This window comes from Triticum aestivum, chromosome 6B, assembly GCF_018294505.1.
Source record: "Triticum aestivum cultivar Chinese Spring chromosome 6B, IWGSC CS RefSeq v2.1, whole genome shotgun sequence".
Lineage (NCBI taxonomy): Eukaryota > Viridiplantae > Streptophyta > Magnoliopsida > Poales > Poaceae > Triticum > Triticum aestivum.
The window spans coordinates 407,417,243-407,440,554 of record NC_057810.1 but is presented as its reverse complement, the minus strand read 5'-3'; the positions used below and the strand labels follow the sequence as shown (position 1 = coordinate 407,440,554).

The following is a 23,312-nucleotide window of genomic DNA, read 5'->3' as shown; positions in this document are numbered from 1 at the left end:
AATTCTGCGATTTAGTAAATTTGAAACTGCTCTTAAACTGTAAGGAATTATAGAAAAATTTATATGTGAAAAAGATGCACCTCGATGATATCTATCCAACGGCGTATTATTTGCTTCATTCCGACGAGCGGTTTAGAAGAAATCGCGAAAAATGCTTGCTGCCACTCATCATGGGCCGCACCATTTTCAAAACTGCTCTTAAACCGTGTGGAATCTCGAAAAGTGTTCAAGATGTCGAAGTTGCGCCTAATACATAGATTTTCAACACTATATTACACGCCTCATTCTGATAAACGGTTAAAAAACTAGAGTGAAAACAGTACCGAAAAAACAACGCGTGCAATTTTTTCCGACGAGAAGTTCACTCGTGTGAGTACTGCAGCACAGTTGGTTCAAAGAATGATGTGCACTTGTGTTCAGCATGCAGTGCGGAAGTGGTGTGCAGAATAGTTATTCTGCTAATATTAGCAGAATAGACCGTCTGTATATTCTGCGGAGCTGCACGCGTTGTTTTTTTGGTACTGTTTTTGCTCTAGGTTTTTAACCGTTTATCGGAATGAGGCGTGTAATATACCGTTGAAAAGTTATGAATTAGGCGCAACTTCCACATGTTGAACACTTTTCGAGATTCCACACGGTTTAAGAGCAGTTTTTAAAATGGTGCGGCGGATGACGAGTGGCAGCGAGTGTTTTTTCGCGTTTTTTTCTAAACCGTTTGTCGGAATGAAGCAAATGATACGCCGTTGGATATATATTGTCGAGGCGCATCTTTTTCATATATAAATCTTTCTCTAATTCGTTACGGTTTAAGAGCAGTTTCAAATTTACTAAATCGCGGAATTCTGTTTTTCAAGTTTTTTAAAATTTTCGGTACTGTTTTCGCTCCAGTTTTCTGACCGTTTGTCTAAACGAGGCGTATGATACACTGTTGGAAAGCTACGGACGAGGTGCAACTTTCATGTGTAGAAATGGTTTTGAGATTCCTCAAGGTTTTAAGTTAATTTTTAAAATGATGTGGGGGACGACGAGTGACAGCGATCGTTTTTCGTAAAAAATTTACAAACCGCTTTTTGAAATGATTCAAATGATATGTCCTTGGATAGATATCGACGAGACGCAACTTTTTCATGTAGAATACTCTCTCTAATTCCTTGCGGTTTAAGAGCAGTTTTAGAATTAGCGAAATGCGGACACTATTTTTTCGCGACACCCAAATTGACGAGTAAAATTCATCCGACTGAAAACCGCACTGCATCAGACTGAAAACCGCACTGCATCACGCATGCAAACGAGCTTCTTGATTTCTTTTGTCTTTTTATAAAAAAAATTGTTTTATGTTCATCTAAGTGGACAGCAGGGACTGAGCGAGGCAACTACATCTAATAAGAAGCAAACTCCGTCAAGATGTTTTGCTTTCGTTTCATGAACACGATAGAGTGAATTAACATTTTTTTTCTATGGCGTTTTTGTAAGTGTACTGCAATAGTTTTTATAAAAATCTTGTGTTTGTTTTTAGGTGAACTGAATACACCCAACATATACATTACATACAAGAATTCATTCACATGGCCAAAATAATATGAAAAAAAAAACACAGACACACTAAACTACCATGGCGCATTGCCGCCTGGCAGAACTGATCTGCACACCCGCTCGCACTGACCTGCACGCACACATCGACGACCTACTGCAGCAATGAGTCAACCGAACTGCATGGAGGCGGCAACCGAGCTGCACGGGGGCAAAATAACTCCATGAGACCTTTTGCGAGCTATAACTCCATGAGACCTTTTGCGAGTTGCTTCCCACACACCACAGACTGCACACATGCACAGGCCGTACTGCACGGATGCGCCGGCGGACTGCAAGGAGGCGAGCTCACCCGAAGCAGCGCACACTACTTGCAAGCAAAAACTACAAACTTTTGCAAGTGTACCACATCACTCGCGTCGCCAAGCTGCACGGCGATGGTCGCTGGACTGCAGAGCGGCCGTGCTGAAATGCATCCATCCAAAAGAGGAGGTCACCTCAAAAGGATGTTTTCGTGTTTTGATTCTGTGGACGAGGCAAGAGAACTATATTAGGTTTTTGACCAAAATATTTCTTTTAGTTTTTTTAGCAACGTGTATGACAAGGTGAGCTTCATCGTCCTGTTTTTCTGCAAAAGCTGACCACAAAGGTTTTCTCAATGAGCTGCATCGATTTTCAGAAAATTATGAACTTGCCCAGAAAAGATTGCAAAAGGAACTCCAAAAATAATAAAAGTGAACCCCTCTGTACATTTTTTTTCACAAAGTGAATCACTGAGGGGTTTCAAACGAATGGAACATATGTACAAGGAAACAGAGAAACTTGCACATCACAAGTACACAAAAAACATGAACCAACACACAGACACAAACAAAACTTGAGAATCCCTGGGCAACTGTGCAGTGCGCTGCGAATCTAAGCAGCCACAACTTTATGAACTGCATGGGGGTTACAAGGAAAAGCACCAAGCCCCTGTAAAATTGCGTGCATGCATTGCTAGAAAGAAAGAGAACGGTTCAGCCACGAACAAGTTGTCCAATGCATTCGCATGCCCAGCCCATGGCTCCACAAGTCGAAGTTTTTTTAGGAATTCCACAAGTCCAAGTGTCTAGCAGCCTAGCAATGCATGCACGCAACCTCTATATGGGATTGGGTTCCGTATCTTGTGTGAGACTTTATTTTGAATCATTGACGTGGCTGTAACTGAAACTGAGCAAAGTACCCATCCTGTTTATCTTCAGCCTGAAACTCCCATCCCTTTATCAGGTGACAACACTACATGGTCCAAATAACTCCTTGTATTATTACCATTTTGTGGAAGCAAGATGCAATTGTTTCCAGTCTAGCTGTAGAAAACATATGCAGCAAAATGATGGATGATGGCGTTAACAGACTATGAAAGCATCAAATTTGACAAAACTAAAGATGGTAAATAGAGTAAGGAACGAAATAGGTGACATGTCCAATGAGCTCACTAGAGACCAAGCCTTTTGCTGTTGTGAGCTGCGCCGACATGAGTACCGAGCTGCACCACTTGGACGCAGGTGTGGCCGTGTAGTGCTTGCCCGCGCCGCTAGAACCGTGTACGATGAGATAGCGAGCTACATGTTCCGCGGAAGCCGGACCACACCACTTGGACACAGGCGCAACCGTGTACTGCTTGCCCGCACCACCGGAACCGCATACCATGAAACAGCAAAGCTGCGCCAGCAGTAGAATAACACAATTATCACCAGTGTCTAACTGCACTACAGAAAACACAAACAAAACCTGACAAAATCTAAATGCACAAATCCAACTGCACCGCCGCAACATTGGAGCCGCGTGACACAAGCCAGTGAACTGCAAGGCGCCGGCCGGCGTGCTCGTGTACGCCCAGGCTACCGGGACCTAGGCTGAGCCAAGGAACTGCACGCCCAAGCAGCTCCCAATCATGCCATCAGTGGCCACCCACGCACAAACTCAAGCCACCATCAGAAGCAGCCCCGTCAGGCGCGCGCCTATGAGCGATAGAAGAGCAGCTCGTCTATGGAGTAGAGAGGTCGGGGAAGGGAGGGGATTCGCGGTGGCAGTGGATGAACCACACGAGAGCGCGCAGCGCACTGCTCCTATGATCTGACTGCACTGCACCAGGTGCAAAGCCAAACAACAAGGAGAGAGGTGGTCACCCCTCTCGTCCTCGTCACAAGGGGATTGGTGGCCCTCTATGGCAACGATCACCGCGCACGCAAGGCGGGAGGAAGGTGGGGGACACCTGGTTGGGCTTCCGGTGGGAGAGGAGCTCGGATCCGTCGTGCGCTGGGCACAGGGTGGCATGGGGGTGCTCGGATCCGTCGTCGGCCGGGCGTGGGCTGGCGATGGAGTTCCGATCCGCCGCCGGTTCGGCGCGGGGTGGCCGGCAGCCCGATTCGTCACCGGCGACACATGGGGAAGGTGCACAACCTTTGAGGAAGACAAGCCGGGTGCGGGGTGGTGGGGGGATGAGGCACCACGGCGGGAGGACGCCGGACTGGGCACTTGGCGGCGGTGAAAGGTCGCCGGGCGCAGGGGAACCGCGCGGGTCTCGCTCCGGAGCGGTGGGTTGCCAGGCCAGGAGAGATACGCGGGCGGCAGCACGGCCCCGGCGTCGGAGGCACGAGCCCCTGGCGTCCCCGGCAGTGGAATGTGGAGGGGAGGTGGGAGGAGGCTGCAGCACAGGTAAAAGGGGGAAGAGAGGGGATCGGGCATGGAGGAGGAGGAGGAGGAGGTGGTGGTGGTGGTTGGAGGTGTTATCAGAATAAGGTCCAAGTGTTATCATAATAAGACTTTAGAGGGTGTTATCATAATAGACCCATCCTATATATATACAGCCGTTCTATTCGGCTAATATTAGCAAAATAACTATTCTGATAACACTTCCGTACTGCACGCTTAACGCAAGTGCACTGCACTTTCAGTAGCAGGGGTGCTGCAATACACAGAATAGTGAACTTCGTGTCGAAAAAAACTGCACTTGGTGTTTTTTCGGTACCTTTTTCGCTCTAGTTTTTTAACCATTTATCGTAACGAGACGTGTAATATACCGTTGAGAAGCTATGGATTGGGCGCAACTTCGCCATGTTGAACACTTTCGAAATTCTTCATGGTTTAAGAGCAGTTTTGAAAATGGTGTGGCGCACGACGAGTGGCAACGAGCGTTTTTTCGCGTTTTTTCCGAACCGCTCGTCGGAATGAAGCAAATGATACACCATTGGAAACATATCGTCGAGGCACATCTTTTTGATATATAATATTTTCTCTAATTCGTTGTGGTTTAAGAGCAGTTTTAAATTTAGTAAATCGCGGAATTCTATTTTTTTGAATTTTTAGTAATTTTCGTACAGGTTTTTCTCCACTTTTTGAACCGTTTATCGAAACGAGGCGTGTGATATGCCGTTGGAAAACTACGAACAAGGCGCAACTTTCATATGTTGGAATGTTTTTGAGAATCCTTATGGTTTTGAGTTCATTTTGAAAATTGTACGGCTGACGGCGAGAGGCAGCGGCCGTTTTTTGTGAATTTTTCACAAACCACTAGTCGAAATGATTCAAATTATACGCCGTTGGAAAGATATCGATGAGGCGCAATTTTTTCATGTAGAACACTCTCACTAATTCTTCACGGTTTAAAAGCAGTTTGGAAATTACCGAAATGCGGGTACTCTGTTTTTCGCGACACTGAAATCGATGAGTGAACTTCATCAGACGGAAAACCGCACTGCTAACTGCACTGCAGCAGACGGGCAAGTGAACTTCATGATTTTTTTTGTCGGACATAAATTTTCCAAGACGAGCAAGTGAACCGCATCAATAGAAAAAATGAACCGCAACACTTTTGAAAGTGAACCGCATGAGTTACTGTTGAGGTTTTCATGTAACACGTTTCTTTGGGACAACATTTTTCATTAACATGCTCGGGACTGTAGTGACAGGCCAAGTGCACTGCATTTTCTATTTTGTCCTTTTTTCTGTTAACGCGTCCGAACTCCAGAGTAGAGGCAAGTGTACTACATTAGTTTCTCTTTTCTAACTATTTTTATTCTTTCATTCAAATGAACCGCTTGAGAACAATGAAACGAACCTCTAGACAAAAATAGTGAAACGTTTTCTGTGTATTTTGCACAATGACAACTCCATCGTCATACATTTTTTTGAGAAAAATAAAACTCAATTCATGGATCATCTGCACCCGTGTACACCACAAACTGCATAGTCATCGAAGTGGGCTGCAAAATAATGTGCCAAAAAAATGTGTGGCGGAAGATTGCCGGTGACTGGACAGCGAGTGGAGATGGGAACACGGAGGGCGTCGAGCATACTACATGGGCCCGTGGTCAGAACTACAAGCCGCCGTCGATAGAGCCACATGCCGCCCTGCAATGAAAGAGCAACCTACATTGCTCACCGTCAGCGAAGAACAAATAGTGAAGAATTGGATCTTGGCATTTTTTGTGTACCTGCGGCATGGATGGAGGCGTTAAGGAAATGCATGTTGATGAGGAGAGAGCTACATGCGAGGGGGTTCATGACGAGCAAGCAAGTAGGAGTGGTACTATACACAGTGGAGCAACAAACTTCGGTACTATACACAGCAACAAATGTTGTTAGAAATCTGCAGAAAATAGCAAAATAAGCTCTTCTGAACTGCGCATGGGCGGCTACTGTTCTAGGGCGTCTTCATCGACGAACTGCATGTCCGCACCGCACGGTGCCGATGGGTGTGCTGCTTACGCTCATGCAGTGGATTGCATGACCAAAATCAACAGCAAAAAAATAAAAATTCACAAAAGAAATTGTGAGCTCCTAGCTGACTGCATGGTGGCAACGGGTGTGCTGCTTACACTCACATAGTTGACTGCACGTCCAAAATCAATAGCAAAAGAACTGAAAAATAGACACACAAAATTGTGAGCTACAAGCCTAGGGACTCCAAGGTGCCGATGGGTGTGCTGCTTACACTTACGCAGTGGACTGCACCCTACGAAACAGAGTCGGTGAAGGGCCAAGGGGGAAGGCCGGATCCGTTGATGAAGGAGGTTGGGGAGGCTGGTGCCACGCTCCTCACGCACATCCCCTGCTTATTCGGGGGAGCGACGACCGTCGGCTTATCGGACGCGGCGGACAGAACAGATCCCATCTAGCGGCAGGTCAGGACATGCGCAGAAACGAACTGCACAACATCGCCACCAGCACTGCATGCTGTGGGTGCATGGTGAACTGCAAGGCATCACTGCCCGCACTGCCCTGCTGTCCAGTGGAAAGCGGCGTGGCTAGTTGGGAGGAGGCGTAGCGCGCGGAGGGGCTCCTCGTCGCCGATTGAAAAGGGAGGAGAGGAGGGGACGGGAGGCACGTGTCTAGGGAAGAAGGGAAGAGGGGAGGGAGGGGAGGCACTGGGGTAGGAGGCTGGAGAGCACCGGGCACGCGGCCGGTGGCGCGGACCTTGGCACTCAGTGGCAGAAGCTAGGGGTAGGGGAAGGTGAGGTCAGAGTGGGTCAGGGCGACCTCCGCGTGTCCAAGGAAGAAAGAAATAGGGGAGGGAGTGGGTGGTGTCGGGGGGAGTGGACGGGATGGGGGTGGCGCCGGGGTAGGAGGTCGGAGGCAGGTGCTGCACACACGGCCGACGGCGCGACCCTTGGCCCCTGAGCAGCAGAAGCTAGTAGGTCGGGGGAAGAAAGTGTGAGGGAGGCGGGGCTTTGGCGGCGCGTGGTGCGGCGGGGCACCGAAGGCGTGTGGTGCGGTGGGGCAGTAGGAGGAATGGGCGGCTGTAGCGCAAGGTGGATGGAGGCAGGAGGAAGAAGATTCGATGGCCATGGGTTCATGCGAGAGGAAGGTGGAGAGGATAAGGGAAAGGGGGTCGTGTGGTCGTGGGTGGTGGGGGCTGGGAGTTTTTTTGTATTCAATGTAGTTCGGTTCTATTTCGGTCGTGGGCTCGGATCGGTAGCTTTTGAAGTGGGAAACTGTTAGCAGAATAAGGTGGGTGTTAGGAGAATAAGACTCTTAAGGAGTGTTATCATAATAGACTATATATATAGGACTGGACTATTCTGTTACTAGTAACAGAATAATATTCTGTTACTAGTAACAGAATAATATTCTGTTATTGTCGGCTCTATAAGTGTGATCCGAGGAATCTACGAACTAAACAACCTCTTCCTCCACCAGCGCGCCGCCATTGCCTCCTCCTCCCCCAGCGTGCCACCGGGGCCTCCTCCTCCCCAAGCGTGCCGCCGCGGCCTCCTCCTCCCGCAGCGTGCCGTCGCGGCCTCCCCCCCCCGCGCGCGCTCCGCCATGGCCTCCTCCTCCCCCAGCGTGCCGCCGTTGCTTACCCCTCCCCTAGTGCACTGATACGTCTCCAACATATCTACTTTTCCAAACACTTTTTCCCTTGTTTTGGACTCTAACTTGCATGATTTGAATGAAACTAACTCGGACTGACGTTGTTTTCAGCAGAACTGCCATGGTGTTGTTTATTGTGCAGGAAACAAAAGTTCTCGGAATGACCTGAAAATCCACGGAGATAACTTTTCGAAAATATAAAAACACACTGGCGAAAGAATCAAGGCAAGGGGGCCCACATCCTGTCCACGAAGGTGGGTCGCGCCCTCCCCCCTGGGCGCGCCCCCCTGTCTCGTGGGCCCCCTGATGCTCCACCGACCACAATTCTAACTCCATATATTCTGTTTCGCGGAGAAAAAATCAGAGAGAAAGTTTCATTGTGTTTTATGATACGGAGTAGCGGCCAAGCCCTAATCTCTCTCGGGAGGGCTGATCTGGAGTCTGTTCGGGGCTCCAGAGAGGGGGATTCGTCGCTGTCGTCATCATCAACCATCCTCCATCACCAATTTCATGATGCTCACCGCCGTGCATGAGTATTTCCATTGTAGGCTTGCTGGACGGTGATGGGTTGGATGAGATTTACCATGTAATAAAGTTAGTTTTGTTAGGGTTTGATCCCTAGTATCCACTGTGTTCTGAGATTGATGTTGCTATGACTTTGCTATGCTTAATGCTTGTCACTAGGGCCCGAGTGCCAAGATTTCATATCTGAACCTATTATGTTTTCAAGAATATATGTGAGTTCTTGATCATATCTTGCAAGTCTATAGTCACCTATTATGTGTTATGATCCGACAACCCCGAAGTGACAATAATCGGGATACTTCTCGGTGATGACCATAGTTTGAGGAGTTCATGTATTCACTATGTGCTAATGCTTTGTTCCGGTTCTCCATTAAAAGGAGGCATTAATATCACTTAGTTTCCACTAGGACCCCGCTGCCACGGGAGGGTAGGACAAAAGATGGCATGCAAGTTCTTTTCCATAAGCACGTATGACTATATTCGGAATACATGCCTACATTAAATTGATGAACTGGAGCTAGTTCTGTGTCACCCTATGTTATAGCTATTACATGAGGAATCACATCCGACATAATTATCCATCACTGATCCAATGCCTACGAGCTTTTCACATATTGTGCTTCGCTTATTTACTTTTCCGTTGCTACTGTTACAATTACTACAAAACTACTATCTTTACTTTTTCCACTGTTACCATTACTATCATACTACTTTGCTACTAAATACTTTGCTGTAGATACTAAGTTATCCAGGTGTGGTTGAATTGACAACTCAACTGCTAATACTTAAGAATATTCTTTCGCTCCCCTTGTGTCGAATCAATAAATTTTGGTTGGATACTCTACCCTCGAAAGCTGTTGCGATCCCCTACACTTGTGGGTTATCAAGACTAATTTCTGGCGCCGTTGCCGGGGAGCATAGCTCTATTCTTTGTGTCTCTTGGGATTTATATCTGTTGATCACTATGAGGAACTAGAAAGACGAAAGAACAAAGATTTTTTTTCAACTACGAGGGGGGGGGGGGTAAGGAACTGCCATCTAGCTCTGCACTAGATTCTCCTTCTGTTTTGAGTAAGCTTGCGACACCTAAACCTGCTACTGCTATGAATTCTGATATGTCACATGATATTGATGATGCCACTGCTACTATGCATGATACTTATGATTTAACTATTTTTGTGTGTGATACTACTTTGCCATTAGGTGAATTTCTTGATGAACAACTTGCTAGGGTTAGAGAGAATGAAATTATTGAAGATGCTATTATTGATGATAGTGATGATGAAAGTTCTCCCCCTGATTATGAATTACATGTTGTTCCTGAGGGTTATGCTATGGATGAGGAAGCTGCTAGAGCTATTTTTGCTTGCAAAGATAGATATGATCTTAAGAAGTTATTAGCTAAATGGAAGCATCAATCCCTTAATGCTAGAATGAAACCTGACCTCACTTTTGCTACTTCATCTATCTGTGTTACTGATAAGGATTATGAATTCTCCGTTGATCCTGAAATAATTACTTTGGTTGAATCTGATCCTTTTTAAGGCCTTGAATCTGAAACTGTTGTGGCACATCTTACCAAGTTAAATGATATAGCCACCCTATTTACTAATGATGAGAAGTATCGCTATTATTATATCCTGAAGATATTTCCGTTCTCATTAAAGGGTGATGCTAAGACTTGGTTTAATTCTCTTGATCCTGGTTGTGTGTGTAGTCCCCAGGATATGATTTATTACTTCTCTACTAAATATTTCCCTGCAAATAAGAAACAAGCTGCCTTGCAGGAAATATATAATTTTGTGCAAATCAAAAAAGAGAGTCTCCCACAAGCTTGGGGGAGGCTTCTCCGATTACTTAATGCTTTGCCTGATCATCCTCTTAAGAAAAATGAAATACTTGATATCTTTTATAATGGACTAGCCTGTCACAGCCTGGTTTTTGCCCTCTTTTCTTTGCCTGATTTTCATCTGAGTTGGTTTGAATTTGGAATTTTGAATCATTCCATTTGGACTTGATCACTTGGGTATCCCTTGATTTTCAACCCAAGTGCCTCCTCTCCTCTCCTAATCCATCATTTCACTCCTGGCCAACCCAACAAAATTGCTTGGAATATTTTTCTTAAATGAAAAATATTCATTTTGCCTCCTTAACCCTAGCTAAAATCTTTGACCTCCAAAGCAACCCTCATTAATGTTGCCCCAAAAATCCTGAGAAAAATCCCAAATATTCTTTGGACCCGAGGGCACATTTCTGAGCAAAAATATTTCACCACATTTTGGAGTATTTTTGCTACAGAAAATATTTTCACTTCTGGGCTGAAATGGTAGTTTCTACAACAACGACCTTTTTACTGGCTCCAATGCAGCTGGTTTTCCCTGTGCTTATTCACCTTAGTAAGAGTCAGTAAAACCCCAAAGATCAGCCCTTGAATCACTGTGGTTTGACCACAGTAACTATTCAAAGTTTCTGTCCAGTAACTAAACATCTTCACCATTTCACTTCTACTGCACCAGGTAACCAACCGAGCCGTGGTAACACCTAAAGTTACTAAGGACTACACGCCAGACATCATGGTTAGTGCCTATGTGGCCTGATGTCACGGTCCATGGGGTGACCGCGTTCGTCTGAGGGTGCTGGCATGCCAAACGCGCGCTCTGCGCGTCGCCAGCGCCTCTGTGGCGCGCGTGCCGGCTGCTCGGCTAGCCTGGGCGTGTCCCCCCGCGCCACCATCCTCGTCTCCACCCCCTTAACTCCTCCCTGCTGCTCGCCGATGCTGGAGCTCGCCGTAGCGAGCACGGGCATGGTCCGGCCAACGGCACAGTGCCCGCGCACTGTGTTCGTCCCCTTCATCATGGCTCATGTGCTCGTCTGCATCCGTGCACAGCTCCTGCATGAACCCCGTCGCCTTCTCCCTCTCTCTGGCACCATTCGTCGCCGGGCGCTGGCGACAGCTGTCCTCCGGCAGAGCCCGAGCCCTCCTTGCCGCCCCACCTATAAATAGCCCCCTCCACAGCCTCCTGGAGCACCGCACCTCACCACACCTCCCTCCCATAGCCACTAGAAGCCGCAGCCCGGCCGGGCAGGCCGCGGGCTGCCGTCCCCGAGCCGAGCTCTCCGGCGATCCCCCCTGGATCGACCCCGCAGCTCCGGCCACGCCCAAGCCGAGGAAACCCCACCAGGGCCTCCGCCTCTCCTCCGTGAAGCCAACGAGCCAAGCCCGAGCCCCTGGAGCTGCCCCTAGCCGTCGTCTTCCTCATCTCCGGTGACCACCGTGTTCTGCCTCCGCTTGCGAGGAAGAAACCGACACCGTTCGGTCACCATTTGCCACGCCACAGGTACGGGCAGGTGCGCAAGAACCTTCTCCGTCGATCCCTCCCTCTCATCTGCCCCCAAGAGGCCTCAACACCGGCGAACGCTCCGGCGAACCGCCGCCCGTCTCTGTTTTCTCCCCCCCCCATCCGGCCTGACTAGCGGGGCCCGCTAGTCAGCCACTCATAACGCGCGCGAAGCGGTATGAGTTGTGGCGCCCCGGGAAAATACGCCATCGACGTCACCCCCTCTCTGTTTTTCTTTTTTTCAAATTTATTTAAATTCCAGGAGCATTCAAATAGCCATAACTTTTATTCTACAAGTCCAAATGCAGTGATTCTTTTTGCATTGTGTTCTTTGTCTAAAAATCTAACAACTCCGAAAAGATGGGATTTTCCCTTGCTGTCTAGATTTTCTGGCAATTTTCAGAAGGTTTTTTGATATTTTTCTTTTGTGGTTTTTGAATGTTTTCAGAGGAACCAGCTTGTCTTGAGGATCTCGAGGAGCCTTGTGACCCTCATCGGTACTAAGGCAAGCCACAATAACATTTTCATGGTGCCACTTCAATATTATTGATTTTCATACTTGAACTTATGAATATTGATGCATTTTAATTAGTTATATAATAAATATATTATGTTATATGCTTGTTATGTTAAAATGCTTGAACTTCAGTATCTTTGAAGTAAATATGGTTGGTAAGGTGGTGAGAACTTAGTTGTTAGAGTTAAATAAATAATATGGTCATAGAATTGATGAGAAATTTGGATATTATTTTTGCATGGGGTATAATGATGATAATTGCTAGAAATGGGTCTGGTATAAGTAAAGAAAGGTTTTTACCAGTATAGTAGCATGATTTTATGTTGGATCCGTGGGAGCGTAGTTGGTGCTGTTTTGCACGGTTATGTGATGCATATGTTAAATGATGCATGGCATGGCAGTATGACACTGGTTATTTTCTTTTCACATTAAAAGTTGAACCTGATTAATATTCAACTTGAACATGTTGTTGACCGGGTCGTGGTGCCGCTGAAATGAGTCTTTCCCAGTGCAACCACATTTGCTGGTATGGGACGGCCTTAATGCGTTTCATTGTCGTGCCTCTGGTCGGTACCTCAAATTAGGGAAGGTTATGGGCGTGCTGTACCCTGGCCTGGTAGGCAAGCATAACCTTGTGAGCCCGTTGTTAAGTTAAGTTTGGTACCGGATCCCAGTGTGGATCGTGGCCACGACAGTGGTCGAGGTGTCTAGAGGTAGACATGAGGCCACTCAGGACTAGCCCAGTGGGGTCTGAGTCGGAGGGGCTGGGAGAGTGTCATGACAGTGAAATGGTTTCGTCAGAACGCTATTGGTCCACTCGGATGGGAGAGTGAGGCCATGGGTTCCATAGTGTGGGTAAAGTGTACTAACCTCTGCAGAGTGTATTTAATCTATCGATAGCCGAGTCCACGGATATGGACACGCTCGAAAGTAAGGTACACCATGGGTCAACACTTAATAAATATGCAAATTGCACTAAGGATGATAGTGAGGTCATCGTGTTGAGTTGGCCATGAGTTGGTCGGGTTGTGATTGCCGTAAGGATCACGGGCCATGACATGGTCGGGTTGTGATCGCCGTAAGGATCACGGGTATGTGTTGGTAATATTATGTTTGTTGGTCACATCTGGTAAGCAAGTTGGGAGAATGAGTACCTGTTGAGCATAGTCACATCATGTTGGGTATATAGCTGCATTGTTAATTAAAACTGGATAAATATCATAATATTGTCTGTCATCTTGTTATGCTTGTTGTGATCTTGCAAGTACATTCAATGTACTGACCTGGCGTGTTATGCCAGATTTCAGGAAAGTCCCGTTGGAAAGGAGTGTTGTCTGAGTCTAGACCGTGTCCACGTCGGTGTCCTTGTGCTATGGAGTCCCGCTACGACGTTGTTAATATAATAAATATTGATGCATTTTAATTAGTTATATAATAAATATATTCTGTTATATGATTGTTATGTTAAAATGCTTGAACTTCAGTATGTTTGAAGTAAATATGGCTGGTAAGGTGATGAGAACTTAGTTGTTAGAGTTAAATAAATAATATGGTCATAGAATTGATGAGAAATTTGGATATTATTTTTGCATGAGGTATAATGATGATAATTGCTAGAAATGCTTCTGGTATGAGTAAAGAAAGGTTTTTACCAGTATAGTACCATGATTTTATGTTGGTTCCGTGGGAGCGTAGTTGGTGCAGTTTCGCACGGTTATGTGATGCATATGTTAAGTGATGCATGATATGGCAGTATGGCACCGGTTATTTTCTTTTCACATTAAAAGTTGAACCTTATTAATATTCAACTTGAACATGTTGTTGACCGGGTCGTGGTGCCGCTGAAACGAGTCTTTCCCAGTGCAACCACATTTGCCGGTACGGGACGGCCTTAATGCGTTTCATTGTCGTGCCTCTGGTCGGTACCTCAAATTAGGGAAGGTTACGGGCGTGCTGTACCCTGGCCCGGTTGGCAAGCATAACCTTGTGAGATTGTTGTCAAGTTAAGTTTGGTACATGATCCCAGTGTGGATCGTGGCCACGATGGTGGTCGAGGTGTCTGGAGGTAGACATGGGGCCACCTAGGACTAGCCCAGTGGGGTCTGAGTCGGAGGGGCCGGGAGAGTGTCATGACAGTGAAATGGTTTCGTCGGAACGTTGTTGGTCAACTCGGATGGGAGAGTGAGGCCATGGGTTCTGTAGTGTGGGTACAGTGTACTAACCTCTGCAGAGTGTATTTAATCTATCGATAGCCGAGTCCATGGATATGGACACGCTCGAAAGTAAGGTACACCATGGGTCAACACTTAATAAATATGCACACTAAATTGTACTAAGGATGATAGTGAGGTCATCGTGTTGAGTTGGCGACGATTTGGTCGGGTTGTGATCGCCGTAAGGACCACGGGCCACGAGTTGGTCGGGTTGTGATCACCGTAACGATCACGGGCCATGAGATGATCGGGTTGTGATCGTCGTAAGGATCACGGGTATGTGTTGGTAATATTATGTTTGTTGGTCACATCTGGTAAGCAAGTTGTGAGAATGAGTACCTGTTGAGCATAGTCACATCATGTTGGGTATATAGCTGCATTGTTGATTAAAACTGGATAAATATCATAATATTGTCTGTCATCTTGTTATGCTTATTGTGAGCTTGCAAGTACATTCAATGTACTGACCTAGCGTGTCATGCCAGATTTTAGGAAAGTCCCGTTGGAAAGGAGTGATTTCCGAGTCTAGACCGTGTCCACATTGGTGTCCTTGTGCTATGGAGTCCCGCTATGATGTTGTTCCGCTGCCGAGTAGTTGTCATGATCGAGGCCCCTTTATGTTCACTAAATAATGTACATATTGTTCAGCCGCACCGTGTGTGCCGCTTGGCCTCGCTAACTGTTGTAATATGAACTATGATCCGCTAGCATGAATAAAGCGGTTGTATTATGTTCCATGTTGTTGTGTGTTGCCAGAAGACAAGGTCTCTGGGCTGGCAATGCAGGGTAAACCGGTCGCTTTGAGCCGGGGTGCCACATAACCGACGCTTCCAAGGACTACTTGGATAGTTGTGCTGGTTGTGTTTTCAGGGAAAGAACAGTCGACCAAGCTGAATTACTATTAAATAATATGTTGACCAATGAAAATAATTTGACTCTCCTTGAGCCCATTCCTGAGGCAATTCCTGAACCAATTGAGCCAACTCCTGAGCCTATTCCTAAACCAACTCCAAAGAAGAGGGGCGTTTTATTTCTCAGTCCAGAAGATATGCAAGAGGCAAAGAAATCAATGAAAGAAAAAGGTATTAAAGCTGAAGATGTTAAGAATTTACCACCTATTGAAGAAATACATGGTCTTAATATACCGCCTGTCGAAGAAACACATTGTCTTGATAACCCAACACAGGTAGTAATGGCAAATTCTCTCTATAGATATGATAAAGTTGAAATTCTGTCTACTAAATTTCATAGCCCATGCTTAGATGAACTTGATGACTTTATGGCTAGACAAGAAAGTTTTAATGCTTATGTTGGTAGAGAATTAAAGAATAATGCTTTCGAGATAGGATGCTTGAGTGATTATATGGCTACAGTTAAAGGTGAACTTAAACTCATTTGCAAATATGCTTCTATGGTTACCACTCAAGGTGAGCAAGTACTTAAAGCTCAAAGTGATTTGCTCGACGAATTAAATAATAAACATGACTCTGCTGTTAGAGTGGCTACTAGAACGGGTAGAATGACTCAGGAACCTTTGTACACTGAAGGCCACCCTAAGAGAATCGAGCAAGATTCTCAGAGAAATAATTTAGAGGTGCCTAGTTCTTCCAAAAACAAGAAAAAGAAAAACAATAGGACTTTGCATGCTTCTAGTGAACCTGTGGTAGACACACCTGAGAATCCCAATGATATTTCTATTTCTGATGCTGAAACACAATCAGGTGATGAACATGAACCTAGTGATAATGTTAATGATAATGTTCATGCAGATGCTCAACCTAGCAATAATAGTGAAGTAGAGGTTGAACCTGCTATTGATCTTGATAACCCACAATCTAAGAATCAACGTTATGATAAAAGAGATTTTGTTGCTAGGAAGCACGGTAGAGAGAGAGAACCATGGGTTCAGAAACCCATGCCCTTTCCTCCTAAACCATCCAAGACAAAGGATGATAAGGATTTTGAGCGCTCTGCTGAGATTAGACCTATCTTCTTACATATGTGCTTAACTGATATGCTTAAAGTAAATCATTATGCTAAGTACACGAAGGATATCATTACAAATAAAAGAAAGATGCCGGAAGCTGAAATTTCCACCATGCTTGCTAATTACACGTTTAAAGGTGGAATACCAAAGAAACTTGGAGATCCAGGGGTACCAACTATACCATGCTCCATTAAAAGAAATTATGTTAAAACTGCTTTATGTGATCTTGGAGCCGGTGTTAGTGTTATGCCTCTCTCTTTATATCGTAGACTTGAATTGAATAAGTTAACACCTACTAAAATATCTTTGCAAATGGTTGATAAATCAACTGCTATACCTGTCGGTATTTGTGAGGATGTGCCTGTTGTGGTTGCAAATATCACTATCTTAACGGACTTTGTTATTCTTGATATTCCCGAGGACGATAGTGTGTCGATTATCCTTGGTAGACCCTTTTTGAATACTGCAGGGGCTGTTATTGATTGCAACAAAGGCAATGTCACTTTTCATGTTAATGGTAAAGAGCATATGGTACACTTTCCGAGGAAACAACCTCAAGTTCATTGCATCAATTCTATTGGAAAAATTCCAACTATCATTATTGGAGGTTTTGAATTTCCTCTTCCTACTGTCAAGAAAAAGTATGATATTCTTATTGTTGGGGATGTTCATATCCCCGTTGAGGTAACTTAGTGTTATTCGAAATTTCTCCGGTTCTGTGTTATTCGGAATGAGTTTGTTAACAAGACTTGATCAACCTTGTTAGTGGATTCATTTTGATGATCATGAGATGGATGAAACTAGAAGGCACAACCTTCTGGACCCTCTTTTTACTTTATGCTCTTTAGAATAAATAAAGCAAAATTAGTATTATCTGTCTGTTTTCTGAATTATCCGTGCAATAAAAAATATCCCAAAAATAAAAGTGCTCCAAATGCCCTGCAAATTTAGTATGATTTTTTATGGAATATTTGAGGATTTTAGGCACTAAAAACACTGCAGGGGGGCCAAGCACCTGGCCACGAGGGTGGAGGGCGCGCCCACACCCTCTGGGCGCGCCCCCTGTCTCGTGGGCCCACGGTGGCGCCCCTCCACTTATTCCTGCACCCACACACTCCATCTTCCTCCCAAAAAATCCCCATCCAGCTCAAGCACGAGTTCTAGCTCATTTTGCTGCGATTTTCGATCTCCTTGCTCAAAGCTCCATTCACAAAACTGCTTTGGGAGATTGTTGCTTGGTATGTGACTCCTCCATTGGTCCAATTAGTTTTTGTTCTAGTGCTTTATTCATTGCAAATTTTTGCTGCATAGGTGACCCTGTTCTTGAGCTTGCATGTCAAATTTATGAGGTCCCAAGTAATTCTAATGCATGATATAGGCTCTAGGAACTTGTAGGAGTAGTTGCTACCAATCTTGTTTAATTTTTTTCACTTTTATTTTGAAGTTACTAAAATTTCAAAAAAAATTAGAAAATGATAAGGAGATTTTTGAGGGGCTCTTCTAGCCAAGGCTCCCAGGACAAACAAGCTAAAGAGAAGGAAAAGGCCAAGTATAATCTTCCTCGCATAGCAGAAGTACGGCCGTGTGAATGGCCATGTGATAATTTCTTGAGAGAAGCCGGGATTTATGAAGACTTTTATTCTTTGATTGAAAATGCAGGCCTCACCAACTTCCTCCACGACCGGATCGATCAGTATCTCTTACTCACCAATACTTTCATGCAAAACTTTTATTACTATCCTGAGAAATCACCTCCTTCAGTATCATTTCATTTATATGATGAATTCAAGGAGATGTCATTACGTAATTTTTGCGCGGTATGTAGAATACCCTTTGAGGGCATCTTAGATGAACCACATCGTAAAGATGTGGATGGTTTTGTTAACACTATTACTGTAGGGGACTCAAAGAAGGGTTCTGATGCGAGAATCACTAGCATACATTTTCCTGTCTTACGCTACTTTGCCATATTTGCTAGTCAATGCTTAATTGGTCGTGGAAACAGTGGAAACTTCAGCATTCCTAATATTATTATTCTGTTCCATGCCTTGTTTGGTGATAACACTTTTAGTATGGGTGCCGTTATTGCTAAACGGCTAAGCCTAAACCGTACGAAGGGCCCCATCTTTGGAGGTGTCTATGCTGCATGCCTTGCTGAACATTTTGAGATACCTATTAGGCATTATGAGAAAGAGGAGACAATGCTACCTCTTTCCTTTTTAGATTACAGGAGCATGGTAGAGCATGAGTTTATTGTTGACAACGAAGATAAGATGCTTCTGTATAACCTTAGATTTAATAAGAAACACAATGAGATTATTACCCTACCCGCGCCTTTGTTGTTTGATTTAACTACAGATAATTACCTTGTCTTGCCAAAAGCGGTGTACGCTCATCGAGGCTAGATATCCGCTCCAGAGCCTGAGTCGGAATATCCACTGGACCCTTATTCATCTCTATTTTAAAATCGAGCTCTGGCACCTCTACAAATCCCTGCTTCCCTCTGCGAAGGGCCTATCTATTTACTTTTATGTTGAGTCATCACCTTCTTATTAAAAAGCACCCGCTGGACAACACACTGTCATTGGCATTCATTACTATTAGTTTATATTGGGTATGACTTGATTGGATCTCTTTTACCATGAATTACAATGTCTAGTCAGTCCTTGATCTTTAAAGGTGCTCTGCATTTATGTTTTGCGGTCTCAGAAAGGGCTAGCGAGATACCATCTTGTTATATCATATTATGATTGTTTTGAGAAAGTGTTCTCATCTGAGTTTTATTATTATTGCTCGCTAGTTGATTATGCCATTAATATGAGTAAATGTGAGACCTAAGTGTTATCGTGAATATGGTTAGTTCATAATCTTTGCTAAAAACTTGAATGATGGCTTTACATATTTACAACAACAAGAGCAAATAGAGTTTGTAAAAGTTTTTCTTTATCACTTTCAGTTTATCAACTGAATTTCTTGAGGACAAGCAAAGGTTTATGCTTGGGGGAGTTGATATGTCTCCAACGTATCTACTTTTCCAAACACTTTTGCCCTTGTTTTGGACTCTAACTTGCATGATTTGAATGAAACTAACCCGGGCTGACGTTGTTTTCACCAGAACTGCCATGGTGTTGTTTATTGTGCAGAAAACAAAAGTTCGCGGACTGACCTGAAAATCCACCGAGATAACTTTTGGAAAATATAAAAAACTGGCAAAAGAATCAAGGCCAGGGGCCCACACCCTGTCCACGAGGGTGGGGGCACACCCTCCCCCCTGGGCGCGCCCCCCTGTGTCGTGGGCCCCCTAATGCTCCGCCGACCTCAAGTCCAACTCCGTATATTCCGTTTCACGGAGAAAAAAATCAGAGAGAAAGTTTCATCGCGTTTTACGATATGGTGCCGCCGCCAAGCCCTAATCTCTCTCGGGACGGCTGATCTGGAGTCCGTTCGGGGCCCTGGAGAGGGGGATTCGTCACCATCGTCATCATCAACCATCCTCCATCACCAATTTCAAGATGCTCACCGGCGTGCGTGAGTAATTCCATTGTAGGCTTGCTGACGGTGATGGGTTGGATGATATTTACCATGTAATCAAGTTAGTTTTGTTAGGGTTTGATCCCTAGTATCCACTATGTTCTGAGATTGATGTTGCTATGACTTTGCTATGCTTAATGCTTGTCACTAGGGCCCGAGTGCCATGATTTCATATCTGAACCTATTATGTTTTCATGAATATATGTGAGTTCTTGATCCTATCTTGCAAGTCTATAGTCACCTATTATGTGTTATGATCCGACAACCCCGAAGTGACAATAATCGGGATACTTCTCGGTGATGACCATAGTTTGAGGAGTTCATGTATTCACTATGTGCTAATTCTTTGTTCCGGTTCTCTATTAAAAGGAGGACTTAATATCCCTTAGTTTCCACTAGGACCCCGCTGCCACGGGAGGGTAGGATGAGATGTCATGCAAGTTCTTTTCGATAAGCACATATGACTATATTCGGAATACATGCCTACATTACATTGATGAACTCGAGCTAGTTCTGTGTCACCCTATGTTATAGCTATTACATGAGAAATCGCATCTGACATAATTATCCATCACTGATCCAATGCCTACGAGCTTTTCACATATTGTGCTTCGCTTATTTACTTCTCCGTTGCTACTGCTACAATTACTACAAAACTACTATCTTTACTTTTTCCACTGTTACCATTACTATCATACTACTTTGCTACTAAATATTTTGCTGCAGATACTAAGTTATCCAGGTGTGGTTCAATATAAAACTCAACTGCTAATACTTAAGAATATTATTTGGCTCCCCTTGTGTCGAGTCAATAAATTTGGGTTGAATATGCACCGCCGCACCCACCCCCTCCACCAGCGCTTCGATGCGGCCACCGCCTTCCCTCTGTGCCGCCAATGCGGATCTGGAACCCATGGCCACCGCTGGCAGCCTCGGTCTCCGACGCCGGCATGCCCGCAGCCGCCACACCTTCAACGGCCTTGGTCCAGCCGGACGAGCAGGCTCATCGCACGCCCGTGGAATCATATCAGACCCGCCCCTCCCATCTGTTCCTCTTCCCCCTTCCTTCTCTCTAGCCAATAACCTCGGCCGCCGGCCACCCCACTCCTACAGCATGATGTGAAACAGTTAGTTCAATTTCACATTGATTAACTCGTCACACACTCATTTCAGTTTCTTGATTTAGTATAATTCAATACGAAATCTAGTTTCAGTTCAAAGACCGCTACTGTTTGTTTCCTAACGCCACAAGGTTGTGAGCTTGTTCAGTGAGTTTCCTGATGCATGTTATGAAACCTGTCAGTGCAGATGGGAGAAGGAGAACCGTCCAAAGTGCAAGTTCTGTGACATTCACGTGCGAGCCAGTCTAACCAGCGCATCTGAAGCAACATATGCAGAGCCATTTGCCCAAGGTATCTCAATAATTCTCAGTTTTAGTTTTGTGTTCATAGGATTTCCGGATTGTTGGCACAAGTGATGCCTTCTGTTTTTGTCTATTCAGTCGACGTACGAGAGCAAAATAAGCACTGTCTATCTAGAAGTGGTGTTTGAAACCCATTTTAATAGTGAAATCCGTAGATGATTAAGATTTTTGCATGCTATTTAATTGGGTGAACCATTGGATCCCAAAGAACTCCAAAATGCGATGACGCCCACCCTCCTAGGAAGCCTCCATGTTTGGCTAGGTTTGGTTGCCTCAGTAACATGCCTTCAAAAATGCTTTTCTGAATATATTATCATGTATATCTTGCCTATGTAGCTCAAAAAATGTGCTATGTACAAAGTAAAAATACACTAGGCCTACCAGTTCACTATGTATGTTATTACCAAGCACATATAAAAGTTCGATGAGAGTTATTGAAACGGTTTGGTTCATTGGTTTTATGTTATATGAAAAAATCACTGTGATTTTTGCATCAGTTCGACAAAAAACTATACAACAGCTCAGACTCTGAGAGCTATTAAGTTTGAATATTTTGGAGAATGAGAGTTGTATGTTGTGCTCTCTATCTGTATTGTGCATTTTGCTGTTTTGTGTTAAAAAAATGGATTTATCTATTTTGCACCATCTTCACCAAGTCAAACTTGCAGCAACCAGGGTATACACGATTGTTGAGGGCCGTCCAAGTCGAGCTTTGACCGCAGTCCAAGTGGGACTGCAACCACCATCTTCACCCAGCGCTACGCCCATTGAGCACCCACACAGTGAGAACGCCATCTCATTTTTCTTTGAACATTTTCTTTGTGAGGCATTCTCGCTGATGGATCAGCAACTATTTATTTAGTTTGTACTCTCTAAAACTGTGGCTAGGGTTCCTCGCACGCTATCACCACTGCCAGCACCGTACAGCTACGTGTTTGGCCCACTGTGTGCCCTGCTGCCCTCGGCCTCCCTCTCACAGGCATGCTACCCCAACTTTCATTTTGATTTTTAGTTCAACTTGTGTGTTCTTTTCGGTGCATTGTGCTTCAAATGTGCAGAACCTTGAGGAAATCCTGAAAATATTATGTGTGGCCTAAAGGTAGTTAAGTACTTTAAGAAATTATGATGGTCCTTCCCAGATTAAGCAAACAAATACATGTTAGTGATGGTTTTTAAGAGGATTTAGTATTAGTTGATCAACATTAGATAGTTGGTCTAGGTTCCAAGATTGGGGAATAGTATGGCGCTCAATTTGAGGAAGAGGAATTAAATGGATATGAAGAGTATATATTTACCTTTCTTGTAAGTAAACCTACCATCGATCCTCCACTGCTCCATTAATGCTGCCCTAGCATGTGCAAGTGCCCTTGTTATACTCTTTATTTATTTCTGTACCATTAGCAATGTAAGCACCAAAATTAGGCTTTTAGTTTGCTAAATTGCTTCAGTACTAGTATAAAAATGTATATGTTACAACAATTCATTGAGAAGAAAAACATCAGTTCAAAAAACATGGAGCCATCATTGATGTGCTGCTCTACTCATCTATAGATGGAAACCACACACTGATAATGTACTTTTCTTTATATACAGCTGGAAACTACTCATCTGCTATTGTAGACGTCGATATGGAACAAGAGGCACCAGGTGCACCAACCCTGCCCGGTGCATCAGGTTGCGGTTCAACAACAAAACCAACAGCAATCAACACATCAGTTCTATCTTTTTCCTTTGTACTGCTCTTCTATCACAAATTTGTTTTCCCTCTGAACTACAACACGAGGGAGGTTGGACGGACTGCAGATAAGCGATGTACTAATGTAGTGATTCTTGAGACCCTTCTAGTTCTTCTACATATACCAAGGTATATGCTTGGAAACTTAAAATTCTGTAC

The 23,312-nt window shown here is 44.7% G+C and overlaps 1 protein-coding gene across 1 annotated transcript; it reads right to left on the bottom strand.

The window, feature by feature from the left end:
- Positions 1-2,235: 2,235 nt before the first annotated feature.
- On the bottom strand, positions 2,236-4,327 carry LOC123139239 (uncharacterized). The gene is made up of 3 exons (XM_044559037.1): positions 3,785-4,327; positions 3,006-3,231; positions 2,236-2,876 (listed from the first exon to the last, which is right to left on the bottom strand). The coding sequence occupies exons 1-3, from the start codon at positions 4,325-4,327 to the stop codon at positions 2,806-2,808; spliced, it is 840 nt and encodes a 279-aa protein (XP_044414972.1). The 3' UTR covers positions 2,236-2,805.
- Between the last annotated feature and the right edge of the window lie 18,985 nt (positions 4,328-23,312).